The 20,280-nt window shown below is 45.4% G+C and overlaps 1 protein-coding gene across 2 annotated transcripts in view; it reads left to right on the top strand.

Annotated features, from left to right (window-relative positions):
* Window positions 1-20,280, top strand: part of Nep2 (M13 family metallopeptidase neprilysin 2) — a 190,306-nt gene that overhangs the window by 4,163 nt on the left and 165,863 nt on the right. Inside the window, exon 1 of one of the 2 annotated variants that reach the window (XM_075684367.1) lies at window positions 3,566-3,856. The exons of the other annotated variant lie outside the window; for it this stretch is intronic. Within the exon in view, the coding sequence (XP_075540482.1) occupies window positions 3,768-3,856 (89 nt within the window). The 5' untranslated portion in view covers window positions 3,566-3,767. Of the gene's footprint in view, window positions 1-3,565; window positions 3,857-20,280 lie in introns of those variants that run through there. 2 annotated transcript variants of the gene reach the window in all.

Below are 20,280 nucleotides of genomic sequence, written 5' to 3'. Positions count from 1 at the left end.
AGGCACCTTTAGATGCGAAGCATTTCTTGGCAAACATTTGCCACTTTGACAGTATCTATCTATCTATCTATCTATCTATCTATCTATCTATCTATCTATCTATCTATCTATCTATCTATCTATCTATCTATCTATCTGTCTGTCTGTCTGTCTGTCTGTCTGTCTGTCTGTCTGTCTGTCTGTCTGTCTGTCCGTCCGTCCGTCCGTCCATCCGTCTACGTCTTCATGCTCTCATGGTCGTTTTGTTAAATAGGTATGCACCAAAATTGGCACAGCAGGACAAGAGTGCATGACGAACATAAATTATAGGTGATGACATGAATGTCATGACATACGTGTCATGTAGGTCATGAAACAGCCGCCTACGTCCTGGTGCTCTCATGTTCATTTCGTTAACTTGTTAGACTCCCTGCACACTGCTTCGTACAACATTGATTCCCACAGCGCGTGAGATCTGCCGGCTTTTTTTGATGCCGACAAAATCACAAGACCTGCACCCTTTCATTTTCCTTCTTTCTTCTGCCCACCTTCTTCTAAGGTTTAGCTTTCTCCACTTTCATCTCTAATCCCGGCAGAGTATAGCATGTAGGCGAAAATACGCAGGCTAATCACTCTAGATCTGCCTTTTCAGTAAAGTGATTTCTCTTTCTCTACTTGCAGGGGCGGAGGCCGGGCAGGTTCGCGGGAGAGAGGGAGGAGGGGGAGGCTTGCTACATGCTTAGAACTGTGAGCACTAACGTGTCGGCATTCTCAGGGGTGCCCCCCCCCGCCCCCCCAGATGCGCCAACGCTTCATTTCATAGTAAGTTTCTCGCACTGTGTCGACACACGTATATACGCCCCATCACACCCAAACCTATACGTCCACTCAATCGCCCACGTATCAAAGATAAGCTTGAAGTTTAATTGTAGTGGGAGAAAAACGAGCATATAATTTCAGCAGTACATACTAGGAGGTCCCAAACTAGAACTTTCCTGGGTGGCTTCCTGTTTTACAGTGCATACAATATATCCACACGGAACAACCGCCAGAGTGTGGCTGCACTGAAGATGTAGAAGACGACGTGTTTCCCATCGCTATAGGGTTGCCATATTGGCCACCATTGGCCTACGTGTAAATATATTGTGTATGTAGCCTTGTGCATCAGCTACACGTAGCTTTGTTTGGTGTAGGTGGACTTTCCCGGTACCCACCATGGAGCTTCGCAGCGGTCGCAACGCCGACACTGCAACTTCTGTTTCTGCTTGCGGCAATATAACAGCAGCAGCAATATAACAGCAATATATCATCATCATCATCATGGTTACGCCCACTGCAGGGCAAAGGCGCCTCCCATACTTCTCCAACTACCCTGGTCATGTACTAATTGTGGCCATGTTGTCCCTGCAAATTTCTTAATCTCATCCGCCCACCTAACTTTCTGCCGCCCTCTGCTACGCTTCCCTTCCCTTGGAATCCATTTCGTAACTTTTAATGACCATCAGTTATCTTCCCTCCTCATTACGTGCCCTGCCCATGCCCATTTCTTTTTCTTGATTTCAACTAAGATATCATTAACTCGCGTTTGTTCCCTCACCCAATCTGCCCTTTTCTTATCCCTTAACGTTACACCTATCATTCTTCTTTCCATAGCTCGTTGCGTCGTCCTCAATTTAAGTAGAACCCTTTTCGTAAGCCTCCAGGTTTCTGCCCCGTACGTGAGTACTGGTAAGACACAGCTGCTATAAACTTTTCTTTTAAGGGATAATAGCAACCTGGCTGTTCATGATCTGAGAATGCCTGCCAAACGCACCCCAGCCCATTCTAATTCTTCTGATTATTTCAGTCTCATGATCCGGATCCGCAGTCACTACCTGTCATAAGTAGATGTATTCCCTTACCACTTCCAGTGCCTCACTACCTATCGTAAACTGCTGTTCTCTTCCGAGACTGTTAAACATTACTTTAGTTTTCTGCAAATTAATTTTTAGACCCACCCTTCGGCTTTGCCTCTCCATGTCAGTGAGCATGCATTGCAGCTGGTCCCCTGAGTTACTAAGCAAGGCAAAGGCAATATCATCAGGAATCGCAAGTTACTAAGGTATTCTCCATTAACTCTTATCTCCAATTCTTCCCAATCCAGGTCTCTGAATACCTCCTGTAAACACGCTGTGAATAGCATTGGAGAGATCGTATCTCCCTGCCTGACGCCTTTCTTTATTGGAATTTTGTTGCTTTCTTTATGTAGGCCTGGACTACGGTGGCTGTGGAGCCGCTATTGATATCTTTCAGTATTTTTACATACGGCTCGTCTACACCCTGATTCCGCAATGCCTCCATGACTGCTGAGGTTTCGACTGAATCAAATGCTTTCTCGTAATCAATGAAAGCTATATATAAAGGTTGGTTATATTCCTCACATTTTTCTATCACCTAATTGATAGTGTGAATATGGTCTATTGCTGAGTAGCCTTTACGGAATCCTGCCTGGTCCTTTGGTTGACGGAAGTCTAAGGTGTTCCTGATTCTATTTGCAATTACCTTAGTAAATACTTTGTAGGCAACGGACAGTAAGCTGTTCGGTCTATAATTTTTCAAGTCTTTGGCGTCCCCTTTCTTATGGATTAGGACTATGTTAGCGTTTTTCCAAGATTCCGGTACGCTCGAAGTCATGAGGCATTGCGTATACCAGCAGCATATAACAGTTTATAACAATATAAGCAGCAGAAGCTAGGATGCATCCAACAAGCAATTACACAAAGCAGAATGTTATATACATACAAAAATCACAAGATAAAACAGTAAAATAAACAAATGTGCTCGTAAAATAAAGGTTGTTTCATTATGATAAGCTAACAGAGGCATAGAGACAGAATATCAAAATCGTATAATTCGTGAATTTATTACAATACAACACGAAAGTATGTGCTTAAAATGAACATAAACCCAAACAGTGATGAAATTTATACATTGTCGAAATTCGTAGAAAAATACTAAAACACACGTCCGCACAAAAACAATAGAAAGAAAAAGCGCTGAGAAAGCAGCTCTTCTAGCAATTTATTTTTTAATTTACGTTTCAAAGAGCACAAAGAAGAGCTAATCTTAATGTCTTAATTATATTATCGCGTGGTTAGCACAATTTTTGCGATCAAGAGAATTTTATTGCTTGAAGGATGGGAGCAGCATTCCGGGCAAGTTGCTCAAGTAATATTGCTCATCAAAAGAACGACACGGACGTCCATGTCGTTTTTTGTTGCGCAATATTCCTTGAGTTCAAGGATGGCTGTTCCTCGTCTAAATTCAGGCAAACTCGCGGTGTTCCCCAAAGAGCAGTTCTATCTCTAATATTATTTAATATATTAATGAGCTCCATTCCCACTTGTCAGGACGTGCAAGTTTATGCGTATGCAGATGACATTGCATTCTTCGCGGCTGACAGTGACATTTGCACTCTAATGACCCTTTTTGCGGAGCAGCTTGTTCTAGAGAAACGAGATGGCGCTTTCGGCCGCGCGCCGCCACGTCGCCTCACCGACAGCGCACGAATACGAAATCAGTACCGCTTCCACCTTGCTTCTGTGCGATCAGCAGTCGGAAATACAACTGAGTTTTCGCTAACGCACTGTGCTCCATTCATGCCGGATTGAATCATGTGGATTGTTGGCGTGTGCAATATAGTTGACTGCAAAATTAGTGACTGGCATATTAAGTAATGGAATGAATCTGTGCAGCCAGATTCGTGGACCGTTGCTGCAACTGTCCGTACGTGTTATCGGCACTTCGAGATGTACGGCTTTCTTCGAGGATACAGAAATTTGCTCATTGTATCACTAACCTTTAAAGAAAGCGCTCCAGCCCTGGGACGTCGGCAAGAGTGAGTACCGCTCGTTAAACAATGACAAAGGGAGTAGCGCCGCTTCCTGTCATAGTACGTTTCATGCACAATGTCTACACACAGCTGCCCCAACTGGCACAGAATCTTACGCCCACTCTGTCGCCAACGTGTCAGTAAGTGAATGGGCGCACACTTGAATATATGCGCATCATATACGCACAATGAATGACCGACTACACCGACAGCGCACGAATGGTCGAAGCTTGTAAAGCGAGTTGCTAGCGATAATGCATATTTACTACGAAGTACTACAATGTACAAAACAGCTACGTTTCAAGCCTTGTTCGCAGCGAGAAGAAATCAATCAGAGCTGAGCAAATCTGCGAGCGATTAGGCAGAAATATCCAGATAGTGACCGCACCGAGGAAATTTACTGAGTCAGAAATGTGACAAGCCGCTTCTTCAAGATATTTGCGAAATAAAGGACGAAGAGCAAAACACACTAATCTTGATTCAATTCATGAGCGGGAAGTTTGGATGCCTTGGAATACATGTTTAGGCTCGCCTAAACAAGCACCATATAGACGCTGCTCGCGCTGTGTGAACCTAGCTTACAAATCGCTTTTGACAGTTCTCTGACGCTGTGGCCAAAGCTTCGTGTCGTCCACCCAGTAACCGTCTACGATACCCCCCGAAACAAAGGTTTGCTAAGCCGCACCGGCGTCATACACGCCCATTGTAAACGCGGAGGCAACGGAGGCAGTTGAGGCAAGCCTGGACGCGTCACCACGTGATCAAACATGGCAGCGCCCGCGTGATCACCGCGAAAAGGGTCAATACCAAAAATTGCAAAGATACATGAGTATGCTTAAGGTATATGGTTTCAGACAATCTGCATGTCATTAAATGTAAGTAAAAGCGCAATCTTAGTGTTCCCGCTGACGGATCCAATTTCAACTTCTGGGTCTTATAAAACAAGAGAACCCGCTCCCCAGGTTGAGTCTCTAAAATATTTGGGAATCATCTATGATAGAAAACTCAACTGGAATCCACACATCGAAAGTGGCACAACGTGGTTTAGGTATACTGCACAGAATGAGTAACCGACAATATGGACTACTTAGGGATTCTCTGCTAATGATTTACAAAATGTATATGCTCCCAATATTGGAATTCGGGTTCGTATTGTTCTCAAGCGACCCTGCTTATGAAACAAAGCCTCGTGGTTCCTTTGGAGCGTGAAGCCCCTGCGCCTGTGTCTAGAACTCCCCAGGTTTGTGGCTAATAATGTTGTCTATTAAGACGCGCGCCTACCAGCATTGCCCTGCAGATTTCCCATCCTAATGATTCAAAGATTTCTGAAATTTTACAGCTTGCCGCTTAGACCATCTGAATACGCCTTTATTAATGATCCAAATTCCTACTTTCATTTGCACAAAAACAATTAGATAGTCTAAATGTGAACATTCGAGAGGTAATTCCATGAACTGAATTAAATCAGAATATTAAGATAGAATTTGATGACATTTTCCACCAAAACCCTAAGTTTCAATCAGTCACGTTCCTAAATAACCTGTTGCAAGATTACCTTACACACGTACACATAAATAATATAATAGCCACAGACGCTTCAGTGAACAACGATAAGGCGGGAGTAGGCATTTTCTCGCTTTCGCTTGCCTGGTCATTCTTTTTTAGACTGACAGATTTCGCTCCCGTTTTTGAAGCCGAGCTTTTAGCAATGATTTTAGCGCTTCGAACCCAATAAGTGCATTTATTATAACAGATTCCCTTTCTGTCTGTACTTCGCTTACGGCTTCATCCAATTCGCCAACTCTAAAGTCGTTTCTAACATTAGTTACTCCACAATTCAATTTTATAAAACTATTATGGATACCAGGTCACAGTGGATTACATTTAAATGAAATTGCAGATTCATTAGCGTGAGCATCCCTGAGTGGACCTATAATGTCAGTTCTTCCAGTAGTGGAGCACATAACAGCAATTAGGTATCGAAAATATTCAATTCGTAAAGATGTCATTGAATCAATAACAACATGAACAGAATCTCAGCACCTAAAATTTCCGTGGAAAATCCAGTGGTGTCCAGCCAGACAATCAAGATTACGCTGTCGTGTCCCCCCTTTAAACATATATCGACACAGGACTGGTCTGACTTCATCGCCTCTGTGTCCTGCCAAGAAATACTGCCAAGAAACAAAATCCTAAATCACTATTTCTTGTTATGTCGCCGATACAAATTGTTAAGAAAAAGACTTCTAGAAATTCCGCATGCTAAATTAGGGTTAATCTTATCATCAGAAATAAAACTATCTTTCGGTGTGTCAGTTATAGGGTTCAGCCGCAAGGACTGTATGATGCCGTTTGCGGTTACGTACAATCAACTAAACAAATAACTTTTTGAATGTGCTTTCTCAGTTTGTGTATGTTTTTTTTCTTTTAATAGAATATGTAATACTTCAAAACATTAAGTAACTGTTTCAGCACACAATTCTTAGTCAATCCCCCAGTGTGGGTACGGGCCATAATAGGAGGCCATCATCATCACCATCGTCTGTAGGAACCGCATGCCAAACAGTTATACCAGTGAATCTGAGGCTAAACTTCTCATAATTTAATATGATTTTGGGTAAAAGGAGGTTATTCGGTTCAGAAAATCTATTGTTGTATGAATTAACGATGTGACACAAAGAAAGGACATCCGTAGCAGTAGCGTATATCCAGGAAGGGGGGGGGAGGCTACCCGGCTTCACCCACCCTCCCCCCGAAATTTTTCCGCCCGGCGTCCTGCTTCCTGATAAGCCTGGTATATGAAAAAAGGCGTATACCCTTCGAACGCCCACCCCAGATGGTACAGGATAGTACCCGCCTTCGGGCAAACCAAGGGCTTGCTCAAGGTAATAGTTGTATTACTAAGGCGAAAGCCTTAAGTGGCTCATTGCAATGGCTCATGCCCCAAAATAGCGGCGTCTAGTCCACCGATGGATGGATGGAAAAACTTTATTAAGGTCCATCGGGACGTGCACTAGCGCGTAGAGGGCTGCTCCTACGTCGGGACAGAAAGACCTAGCCGCTCCGCCAAGTCGCAGGCCTGTTGGACTGCCCATAGTTGGAATTAAAAATCTGGACTGCGTAGGGTAGCCTCCCACTTGGACGATGTAACACTGAGACAAAAAATATATATTCATAAGTAATGGCTCATCCCCCCGTAAGCAAGCAAAGATGCAATGGCTGAATATGAATGAAGAAACGAAAGAAAGAAATAACGAAGGGAAGAAAGAAAGAACGAAATAACGAAAGAAGGAATGAAAGAACGAGTGACCGAAAGAACAAAGAAGAACGAAAGAAAGGAAGACGGAAAGACGTTGAACGAAAGAACCTTTAGGTATTGCATTAGGTGCTCCTATGTGTCGTTGAGAACGTCGAGCCACAGCGCCATACGATCACTTCAAAGTGAGGCTCGTTATGTATCGCAAGAAGTCTGACCCACATTATGGTATAACTGAATGCATTTCCGCGTGTGCAGCAGGCTTTCGCCTTCATGCGTTGCAGGAGTGTAACAACGCATGGGAAACCTGACAGGGAATAATGCAACCTTAGCTCCCTCCTCTCCCCCCTCCCCCCCCGCAAAAAAATAGAAACAATCCTGGCTACGCGCCTGATCGGCAAGTATGTGAAGATGAATGAAGCTAAACATGAGAAGTGGTAACTTATATTGAAGTAACTAAAGGGTAGAATTCGAAGAAGTTGGTATATAGGCGGGGAATGGAAAAGCAGCTGTTTAATTGTCATGAATTTAATTTTCGTTTTATTTCGTTTCATTTATTTATCTTCTGAAAGTGCCCAAGAACAGCCTTACGCCTTAGTATTGGTGCACTTCTGTTACACGAAGAACAAAAACCGAAAAACAAAACAGAATACAGTGGTACAATGTGCAACAAACGATTGAATTAATCAAAGACAGAAGTCAGATAATGAGCAAATAGTAGCGTTGAATATATCAAGATCATCACACAAGGTACTTTGTTGTGTTACAAGACGTGTTACAGTGTTAGAGGTGCAAGAGGAATTCACGTAGAAATTTCTAGGATTGCGCAAGTTAGGGCGAGGCACGCAAAACGTTACAGCTGACAGTGGACAGGAGAAGTGGTTGTGAATTAGTTCACATAATAATATGTAATCACGCTATTTCCGTCTTACTTCTAGGGGTCTAATAATTAACATGCGCAGTACGCGCTCATAGGCATAAAATACACGCCGTCCGAGAAATCGATCGTACAGGAAACGAGTGAAACGTCGCTGAATGCATTCAATTTGTGCAACATTGATCAAATTAATACAGTTCTATACAAAGAACTAAACTCTAACTTTGAGCGGACAAAACAAGAATAGAAGATAATAATGCAGTTCGTAAATTTCTTAGTCATCCTTGATATGAGGCCCTTCCTGTAGGACCCTTTAACGATGCTTGAAACATGTTCTTCAAAAGTTAGCCGAGAGTCAACCAATATTCCAAAGTCGTACGTACAACTTGCTCTTTTCAGAGAATGTCAAGTGAATATTCATATAGTAAAGGGTACATTTCGCGATTAAAGGAAACAACAAGTGTCTTAATTGCATTAATGAGCAAAAAGTTGGAAGCACACCAGTCCGCAACATGATTCACACCTTCCTGTAATAATTCACAATCCTGCCCTTATTCTATTTCACGGTAAAGTTTAATATCGTCAGCGTATAGAAGGAGACGCGAACAACGCAAACATTCAAGGTTATTAACGAAGTTATTGAAATATAATGGGCCTAAGATCTAGACGAAGAGGGTTCGCCTTCATTAGATCTAATAAATGGGAATCAGATGATCAGATGAACACCTTCAAGATCAAGATCATGGTCAATCAAGAACAGTTGAACACCGTCATTAGATCTAAGATATAATGAAGGCGTTCTAAACGCTTGAGCTCAGTAGGATATGTGTTTCTCTATGTAGACAAACAGTATGTTAAATGGCTATCTATATAGGATGTTTCAGCTAACTTTAGCCAGAGTTCAAAAATATGCTGATACACTCTAAGACGACGCAACCAAATGCATGTTGCTCACTTTTGTATGTAGTGTGTCACGCATATTTTGTATTTTGCTTAAGTAGATAATTAGTCAAGAATAATTAACCAACTTCTGAAGTAACGAAGATAGGCAAAAATTTCAATGAGAAAGTTGCAGAGCGCTTTGCAAAACGTCCGATTAGACAGTTTCCAACTTTCTATCTATTAAGTATTAGTGTTTTTCAGCCTACTGCGGAGGCCCGCGATACACAAAAAGATACCACGTGACACACACGCTGGCGCGCCGTGATTGCATCGCTCCCAACCTGTCCGCGTATTAACGAACATAGCATCTAGCAGGGCCTGCTGCACGTGCTGCCGCTTAAAAGACGGCAGCGCAGTGATGAAGGCGTTGGCTGTGCGATTTACGCCAGCGATGTGCTTCGCTCGCGGTGGTTCATGATAGCGATAAGCAGACGCAGCGGCAGCGCACTCGGCTAAATGCTACGTTCGTTTGTGCGCGTAAGGCTTGGGAGCAGCGCAATTACGACGCGCAAGTGGGCATGTCACGTGGTGTTTTCTTTTTTTTTATTTCACAGGCATCCTCAGTAGGCTGAAAAACACTTAATAATACTTCATAGGTAGAAAGACAGAAACTGTTTATTCGGACGTTTTGGAAACCGCTCTACAACTTTCGAATTGTAATTTTTTGCCTAACTTCGTTGCTTCAGAAGTTGGTTAATTAATCTTGACTAATTACCTAATTAAGCAAAATACCAAGAACTTGCGTGACACTACATGAAAAAGTGAGAAACATGCATTTGGTCGCGTCGTCTTAGAGTGCATCGGCATATTTCTAAACTCTGGCTAAAATTAGCTGAAACACCTTGTATAGAACTCGGCGTTACGGGTCTTTCATTTTTATATGTCCGCGCGTTTTCATAATGTGTCGTCGGGCGCGTTTAAGACGTACTTTCTGCCTGGCCATCAACGGGACTTCATTTGGCTTCTAGGGTGGCAAGTGCTCCCAACGTGTGACAGACTAGATCTGTGGGGCATGGTCCCCTCTTCGTTGTGTCCCAATTGAAGGGTAGTTTGGAGGACCGTGCTCGCTGGTTTCCGGGGCCTTGGAGCTAACCGTTCTATCACATCTGGTCATTGCTCACGTGACCACTTCGCGCGACATTTAATTGCTGTAGGGGCCTTTTGCGTATGACGTAACCGGTGCGAGCCAGTTGCCGCGGGAAATCGTCGCCGCGCTCTGTTTAACCTTCTAGTGAGGCTCTGCTGTGAGCTACTGTCGTTTCTGGCAGAGTTGTTGTTCTTCCTTAGGTAAAAGGAGTTATTCCTTCGACAGTGGTCATGCCGTTCCCTGTCGGTGCCTGATGGACACCCATGGCTTAAGTTTCGGCTAGCCTGGTTTCTGTAGCCAGGCCGTCAAAAGTACTCGCTGAATGTGCATAGCATGTAGGTGTCCGGGATTTCTGTGTGTGCGTGCTCTTGTATGCATAATTTCTGTATATACGCATCTCATATAATCACTGCAAAATCACATCATTATTGCGAATGACCACCGTGTACATTGTATATACCCAACATTATTTTGTATGATGTGACAATTAGTTTATCTTTAACTGTGCGTCTACGTCTATGTCTCTATATATGTTAGTGAGGCCATGCGGACTCCGACATTTCTTTGAAAACGGGCAGTGTATGCAATGCTCAGTAATTTGTATATGTTATCGTTCTGGTGGAATAGTGTCGTCATTGTGACTCAGAGTGTTCTTATTGTCTTTTGATGAAATAAACTTTTTCTAAACACATGAAAACCTGGTAGGGTTCGAAAAGTAAGCTTTGCTGTAAAAGGCCGAATAAATTAATAGTACCGGATCCCTCACGTGTATACGTGACTATACATGATGGATATAGAGATTTAAGGAACAGATAAGAGATTAAGATATAGCTCTAAATTCGTTTGAATGCTCGAATCAAAGTGACTGAACGACACAACAGGAGGACTACGTAGGCAGTCGGAAGCGTAATCGGGTAACAAAGTGCACCAAGAAAAGAAACAAAAAAAAAGAACATAACAAAAGAATATGTCTGAAGGATATCAAATGTGGAAAAGAAAGAAAGAGTGGGAGGAAAGTGCGATAACGTCGGGGTACTTTTGGAAGCTATAGGTCAGGTTGCTCTAGACAAAGAGTAGCGCACGGACACTATAGCGATGGTTTGCGCGTGCTTAATGGAACAACTGTACATCTTTGAGCATACTGGACAATAGACATGTTGCTACAATTTCGAATAGTGCCTCTCTATATGGCTCCATAAAGAAGCACTAGTTTGAATGAGGCCGACGGGCTCGAGTTTTGAGCGCACTGTGGCTCGACTTGGTGGCGGGCCGCAAAGTTGTCTGGATGTAGTGCGGAAAAGACGCCGCCCCGTGGAGCAGCGCGGGTATCGCTCGTATTGTGCGGAGTTCTCTTACTCGAAAAGCGCTCGATACGTGCGGAAGACGTTGTGCGCTGTCTTCCTTTAACGCAGGTCATGGAAAGCGAGCGCTCTTTGTCCGGCGAACCTTGCCGAAGGCGGACAGACCCGTCAGCTACGCCGAGCAGCGCGCGGTCCCCAAACGTCGTCGTCGCCGTTATTGTTGCACGGTGAATTGTCACGAGGCTCACCCGCCGTGGTTGCTCAGTGTATTTGGCGTTGCGCTGCTAAGCACGAGGTGGCCGGATCGAATCCCAGCCGCGGCGGCCGCATTTCGACGGGGGCGAAATGCAAAAACACCCGTGTACCGCGTACATAGGGACCCGCGCCGTGGTTGCTCAGTGGCTACGGTGTTCGGCTGCTGAGCACGAGGTCACGGGATCGAATCCCGGCCAAGGCGTCCGCATTTCGATGGGGGCGGAAACACCCGTGTACTTCGATTTAGGTGCCCGTTAAAGAACCCTAGGTGGCCAAAAATTAGTCCGGAGTCCCTCACTATGGCGTGCCTCATAATCAGATCGTGGTTTTCGCACGTAAAACCTCAGAGCTTATTATTATAAACCCGTGACACGTTTTCTTTCCGTTCTTTTTGGTTGAAGTACATTTAGTTTCTCTGTAGTAAGGTTACAGAAGGCATTGCCCAGACTGCCAGGTTGCTGCCATACAAGCCCACGGAAGGTTTCGGCAGACCTAGCAAAGATATCTGCACAAATTGCTCATTCGTAACAAGGATTATTATTTCTTTAGGCTCATGGGCCTGACATGCTGGAGTTTTGAACATACTGCGCAGTAACTTGGTGGCGAAGGAGGAAATTGGCTGGGTAGTACAAATCCTATATGCTCTCCGCATTGAGTGACGCTGTCACCGGGCTTTACAGTCCGTCTCACTTGCTTTGTTTCTGTGTTGAGGCTTATTCTGGTGTTCAACTATACCGGAAAATGCATATGCGCTTGCTGAGAGGATACCTCATGGGGATCATTTCTTCGAGAGTACGCCCCGTTCTTCGCTTATCCATGCAAAAAATTGAAGCTAAAATGCAGTTGAGTTTGTAAAACTGCGGATGGTGCTTCTTTTTTTTTAATTAGGAAACAATCATGCACAGAAATCTACAGGACGTAAAGGAATTTCTGATAATGGAGCGGCCCACGTAATTAAGCGAAAATTCATAAAGCGGTTGAAACTGTTTCAGGATACGTTGCTGAGAGCACAAGCGAAACAAAATCGATCGCCTGACGTGGTAGAGACAGTCAGTTATACAGGATGAAGTTATGGAACTGCACATAAAAGGCGGTTAATAAACCCGCGTTGTCACATTATATGTAGCTTTAAACAAATAAATGATAACAAACAATACTTGCTTGCTGCATCGTTCTTTCTCTGTAACCAAAATAACTGCGCGTCAGCGCCAAGGCTATATACAGACACTCAATCGCGGTATTTACCGACGGCCATGTGCGGAAATGTGCTTTCGCGCCATAAGCATCTATGTGGCCGGCCATCTCAGCCTCAACAGACCGGTCACGGTCAGCCATGCATGGTGCTGACGCCAGCAGGTTATTAACTGCTAGCGTTGGCACCACGTCTGACTAGTTGATTATTTCATTGAAGATGATTACTTCACTGTTCATGTATACGCCCAAGTATATATATATATATATATATATATATATATATATATATATATATATATATATATATATATATATATATATATATATATATATATATATCGGTTTACAATGGCTATGGCTTCCTGGTGAACTGATAGCACGTCATTACTCGCCACTTCATTAGATAACAAAATTCCCGATTTCTCTGTGATGAATATAAAACCTATATTCGTCGCGGCATTGCCACTCATACTCGCGAGTAAACCCCTTGCACGGTCCGCTATAGTGTAGCACTATACGTCGTCCGCATATATACGGCAGCCCATTTGGGACCTCCTGTTGCACGTTTTGCCCATTACGGATGCAAGATAGATCAAAACCAAACCTAATTAACTGCTTTCCAGTCGTCTTTTTTATGCCCTTAACATAAAGCGTGAACAACAATGAAGACAGAATACGCCCTTGCTTCAGTCTTCGGAGGTGAAATTGCACAACTTCATTGCATTTCCAGCCTTCCAATGCAATTTCCGTAGAGATCTCGCAACAGCTCCATGAAATCGGCGTCTATGCGCTCCTGCTTCAGTATATCACATGGCGATTCCCTGTCTACGTTGTCGTAAGTTCCCTTAATGTCTAGAAATGCTATCAATGAAGCTCTATTCTGAGCTATTGAAATCTCTATGCACTGCGTTAGTACAGAGATATTATGCTCTAAGCGCCTGCTTGATCTGAACCAATTCTGTAGTTCCCCCAGTATATCGTTTTCACGCGACAGCGTCGAGGGCCCCGTGTCGAAAGAAATCTGTTGTTGGCGTCGGATGTCGTTTCGCAAAAAATCATTCCGAACCACAACCACCCAGGCACGGCGCAGAGGCGTTACCGAAAGAAGTGAATTCCTCAAAGTAAAACGTGCCCAAAGAATCGTAATGTACGACCTAAACACAACCTACAGATATGATAGCGTCAGGCTGCAATTTGAGTGCACTAGAAATCGTAAGCCTGTTACGTGAAACCTAAAACACGAACCCCTTTTCCAGCGTTTATGTCATTCACAGAGCGGCGCGGCCCTTTCGGTTCCGTGCAACAACACCATCCAGGAGGCGCTCGCGTCCGAGCATCCGTACTCATCCACAAGAAAGCTGCGGTTGCCGGGAAGCGTGACAAGCAGTCACGCTTCCAATACTATCGCGTTCCACTCTTAAAGGCGAAGCTTAAGCGTCCTCCAATTTTTTTTTCCGACCAGCCAGTTCGACAGCTCTAACTTTATGGCTTGCATTGACATTGTAAAGTTTGGAGTCGGGCATGAATTAGATGGTAGCTGACCCATGCCGTCGTCCAACTCATCCACGCTGAGGACGTTGTTGAAGAGAGACACCTGTTCTCTTAGAGAACGAAAAATATGGGTTTATTTACAGTATCTACATAAGGACGTTGCAGTTCATCAGTTTAGCATCGCTGCGAGAGAAAGCACACCGAGGAGCCGCGCAACAGCTATTTAAATGCACTCCGTCCTCCCTAGATCCCTAGGTGAGGGGAAACGTTCGACCAGAGTCATCGCAGCCGAGCCGCCCTTCATGGGGAGGGCTTACACACACGCTTCCGCACAGGCTTCACTGCCCCCACCGAGACGAGACAGTCTTCGCAGAACTGGATCTTGCGACTTGAAAGGCGCGTAGGATGGTGCCGCCAAATACATTCCCTCAGGAACTCCCCCACTCCCGACAGGCCAGGTCGGTGATGGCGAGTTCACATTAAAGCCTGGTTCGCCGACCTCGTCCCGGCATTTCTCATACACATTAATGATGTGCCTTCTAATATTCCAGTCAATGTTAGACTTTTTGCTGACGATTGTGTTCTGTATCAGGCAATCAATTCTTATAATGACCATGTGGCCTTGAACGACGCTTTGTCACTAGTATATAAATAGTGTAACGAATGGCAAATGACTTTAAATATTAAAAAATCAGCTATTTTATCAATTACGAGAAAGAAGCTCCCATCAGAATTTAACTACACTATAAATAACGCCACACCTAACAAAGTGAAGGAGTACAAGTACCTTGGCTTAACATTAATACAAGATTTCAGGTGGGAGCGCCATGTTCACAACGTTACCTCGACCGCACAAAAAAGTTGTTTTTTCTAAACAGACGTCTTAGACTAGCACCCCCAAACATAAAACTACTAGCATATAACACATTTGTCAGATCTGTATTAGAATATGCTAACGATGTTTGGTTTCCTTTCACCAAAGAACTCGTTAACAAACTAGAAGCAATTCTAAGGAAGGCACTAAGATATATTTACAACAAACATAGATTAACAGACTCACCCACAGAAGTGCTAAAACAGGTCCATATACTGACCATACAAAATCGAGCCAGGCTTGCACGATTAAAAATTATGTATCAACTTATTCATAATGAATTGAGAATAGACAGTTCCAAATACTTCTATATAGCACAAACACGACTCACCCGACATAAACATTCACTATCATTAAAGGAACACCCATTTCATACGGAAAGCCATAAGCATTCGTTTTTCTCTTTAATGGCACGTGAATGGAATAAGCTGGACCCTAGTATTACAAACAGCCCATCCTTAACTACTTTTTTAACATTAGCCGAAAATGAATTGCATGCTTCACAATTATGACATACCTGTGTAAACATTTATTTCTGTGCCATTTTATTTCATTATATTCTGTACGTAATAACAATTTCTTTAACGATACCTTGTGGGGTTCTCTCACCCATGCTCTTGGAACATAGGAACCACAACACAGTAGTGCAAACAATCACAAGGGCATTTATTGCACCTTTCATAGATCAATGCCTGCTAGCCGAGTTGCTATTCACAAAACATGCCGATGGGCGCGCGACAAATCTAGAAGTCCGACTCACCGCGACCGGATAGCGAGCGAATATGTTCGCCCCATGCTGGATCCCAACGCCTGGTCGTTCGCGCGTACGGTCACGCGAACGGTGGCGCGTTCGAAGGCAGGCCACGCGAGGCGGTCTCGCAGAAGCATGGATCGGCGCCCGCGCGGGACGTCCGCGCCGCTTGACGATCTCGAACCAAAGAGCTAGCGCCTTGTCCTTCGGCGCCCAAGTAACTCCGCCTGTCGGCGGCGTTAGCAGCGCAACATTCGCGCCCTCCCTCGTACTGCGCGTCAACCACTCCGACCGCCGCGGGCGCCAGGCCACGCGGCGAAGCCGGATTACAGGAGACGCGCCGTGCGGGAAAACAACATATCAGGGGACGCGTGAGAGTCGCGCATTCCCACATCCCCCCAACCATATATCACTACATATTCCGGCGAAACATGTCATACGCTCTAACATCAACGCGTGCTTCGCGAACAAGGTAGTACATGCAACATTGGCCGCGCCGAGGAAATGTCCACACGCTGTCCATAACATGCGAGCCGACATTGTCCTTGGGTACACCTTTGGCGTCCGCCGGTCACAGCAGCAGCTTTGCAGACTCAACGGCACGATTCCAGGCCAGGACTCCTGAAACGGCGACGCAGTAGTCGGAACTAGCAAGCGTCGCTCGCGCCTACGCGCCCTGCTGGCGAGAGCTGCAGCAGCGGTCGGTGACTGCCGGCTCTTTTCTCCGCCGCCGAGGGTTGCGAGCTGGATACAGGCGACCGCCGAACTCGCTGCGCCGAACTCGCCACAGCATCACCATTGCCCGGTGGCTCGATCGTAGTCCGGGGCAGCAGCGCAGACGATGTGCAGGTGACAGCAAACCAGGGGTGACTCCAATCACGCTGCGTACACTCAACACACTCGGCAAACACTAAAGTATGCAAGGGAGAGGAATTCTGCATGCGCATCGCCCGCGTGGTACGATGTACGACTCGGCTAGCAAAAGATCGGGCAGCTACTCAGATGCTAAGTTCACGTGAACGAAGCTCGCTTCCTTGAGTCGAACGAGTAATTTCAATTCGTGCGAGGCTAACTAAAATGAGGGAAGCAAAGTGCAACACCTTAACGCCACGGTCCACCAGGTTGTGTCCCTCCACATGCGACAGGCAGCTCCGTAAAGCATTAGGCCTAAAGCGTCGCTACCCTGACAACAACCGGCATCCAAAAACAACACGCAGAATGGGCGCAACACAGGCAGCCGCGAGGAGACGTCAGCTCTGTTAAGTGGTCCTACCCCGCTCGGTGCACACAGCATCCGAGTTGACGGCGCCCACCGTCCCAGACGGTGTCGGAGCGGCCGGTGCCAGGCCGCAATACCAGTCAGCCCGTAGTGGCACCCGTGGCCCGCGGCCACCCGGCTAGAAGAGCCGCTACTTCATCCGAGTCAGATAGAAGAAGCTATTTACATAAGAAATTCGGACCACCCACGAGGCTTCCGTACTCACTCGCTTCAGGCTCGGCAATGCTCCGCGGGCGCTAAGCCTCGCTCTCCCAGGATGCAGACCACGTGGCTCTCGTACCGACGAATGCCATTAAACAAAACACTTGCGAAAAGGCTTAGCATGTTGACATTTTCAAACACACTACAGCCACCGTCGCCTCACTCAAGAAAGCACGCCGCCAACGCTAGCGATCAAAATCCACGCTAGCCCTACGCTTCGGTTCAAACAAAGGTCTAGAACGAAGCAAAACTGTTAAATCTATTGGCCGATGCCTCAAGAGCCCCACGTTGGGTAGCCACATGGTCACAAGGGCATTTATTGCACCTTTCATAGATCAATGCCTGCTAGCCGAGTTGCTATCCACAAAACATGCCGATGGGCGCGCGACAAATCTAGAAGTCCGACTCACCGCGACCGGATAGCGAGTGAATATGTTCGCCCCATGCTGGATCCCAACGCCTGGTCGTTCGCGCGTACGGTCACGCGAACGGTGGCGCGTTCGAAGGCAGGTCACGCGAGGCGGTCTCAAAGAAGCATGGATCGGCGCCCGCGCGGGACGTCCGGCGCCCAAGTAACCCCGCCTGTCGGCGGCGTTAGCAGCGCAACACTCGCGCCCTCTCTCGTACTGCGCGTCAACCACTCTGACCGCCGCGGGGGACAGGCCACGCGGCGAAGCCGGATTACAGGAGACGCGCCGTGCGGGAAAACAACATATCAGGGGACGCTTGAGACTTGCGCATCCCCTCAACCTTAAACGTATCTTATGGATTACTACCTCTTGGGTATACCTTACTTTTATAACTTTTATTACTTGCCATTACTGAGTACTGTTGTATATTTATGCAAATTGTTCACTTCTTTTCCTGTTGTAATTATTGCCTACCACCATTGGTATTTGACAGACTACCTCATTACCCCTTGTTACTCTTAAATTTAATGCTATGTGTTGTTGTGTAATTAGTGCCTTACCATTTTGTTCACATTTGCAAGTTTTCTACCTTTTTGATTTCCTCTAGATTTTTTCGTGATACTATTACAATGTATTACGTTATTTTTCTGCCTACTATGTTGTTTGCATTTGCATGTCTATTATGTGTAATCTTAATATTGCGCTAATTATTATTGTTATATTGCAAGATAACTATGTATGCCCTTCCTGTTATGATCCCTGATGGCATCGACAGTATGAATAAATAAATAAATAAATAAATAGATGAATAAATAAATAAATAAATAATCCGCATGCTTGCTGACAAATATCTCCCAGTTGGCTCAGGGCGGTCTGTTGTACATCTCGATTACCAGGGCCAGATCAATTCCTACCTGAATGCGGAGTTTGACGTTGAGGAGATTCGTAGGGTTCTACATGGACTCAATGGTAGATCCGCACCAAGGCCGGATGGCATCTCCAACAAGACGTTGCGAAATCTGGATGATAAATCAATCGCATACCTCACAGAGGAAATTAATGAAATTTGGAGGAATGGACCCGTCCCATTGCCTTGTAAGACTGCTCTTTCAGTACTCATCCCCAAACCTGGCAAAACACATAGCGTTGACAACTTGAGGCACACCTCGCTTACATCCTGTGTGGGTAAGGTAGCGGAGCACGAGGTCCTGAATCGACTCTCCCGGTTCCTAGAGAATAATGACACTTTCCCCCATAGTATATAATATGATTCAGGGCAGGTCTTTCCACACAGGATACCATGAAGCTGATTAAGCATCAAATCATAGACCACGACTCTAGCGACACTTGGACCGTTTTGGGACTTCATCTTGACAAGGTCTTCGACAATTTTCTACATTCGCATATCTTAGCCTCGGTATCTCGGCTCAATCTGGGTGAGAGATTTTACAACTATGTTAGATCGTTCCTCTCGGATAGGAAGGCTACCCTCCAGGTGGCCAATCTCGAATCACAACTGCTGGAACTTGGCGACAGGAGCACCCCACAGGGGTCAGTTATTTCCCCCACTTTATTTAATATAGCCATGATCGGCCTTAGCAGACAGCTTCTCGAGATTGAAGGCATCAAACACACTATGTATGCCTACGATATAACTATATGGTGCACAGGAGGCAATGATGGTCAGGTTGAGAGAGCCTTACAGGAGGCCATAGACACTATCGAAACCTATCTCGAGCCCACCGGTCTCAGATGCTCCCCCTTGAAGTCGGAACTCTTACTGCATAGTTCCAAGAAACGCGGTCCAAGGCCCAAGGGATGGATATCATTAGAAGACAGACATTGAACAATATACAAGAAACGGTTGCCGCATACCCAGAGTCGATTCAATTAAGGTCTTGGGCATGATCGTTGAGTCACAGGGTACAAATGGCAAGACTATACGCAAGCTAATTGCTAAAACTGAAAGTGTCCTTCGTTTAATTTGGAGGGTATCAAATCGGCATCATGGACTCAAGGAGGACAACCTCATTCGACTAATGCATGCCTTCGTTCTGTGCCACTTTACATACGTGGCAGCCATGCATCGATGGAAACGGGTAGAGCGGGATAAATTTAATGCACAGCTTAGGAAGATTACTAAGCGGGTTCTCGGGTTACCCGTATACACTTGTACAGAGCGCTTAATGCAGCTTGGCATTCATAATACTCTGGAAGATATTGCAGAGGCCCAGGAGCGCGCACAGCTAACTCGCCTCACTACAACGAAGGCAGGGAGATCCATCTTGCAGGAACTCGGATATCATCCCGATAGAGCAGCGGAGGAATTCTCTGACGCTCTTCCGTCAATTCGTGAGAACATTACGGTCGCGCCCATACCTAGGAACATAGGAACATAGGAACCTAGGAACATAGGTTCCTATCTTCGCCCATACATAGGAACCTAGGAACATAATCGCGGTAGGAGGAGGGCAAGGGCGGCCACCTTCCTTAGGCAAATACACAGTGATCA

This window comes from Dermacentor variabilis, chromosome 3 (assembly GCF_050947875.1).
Source record: "Dermacentor variabilis isolate Ectoservices chromosome 3, ASM5094787v1, whole genome shotgun sequence".
In the NCBI taxonomy this organism is placed as follows: domain Eukaryota; kingdom Metazoa; phylum Arthropoda; class Arachnida; order Ixodida; family Ixodidae; genus Dermacentor; species Dermacentor variabilis.
This window is presented reverse-complemented; position numbering and strand designations above follow the sequence as displayed.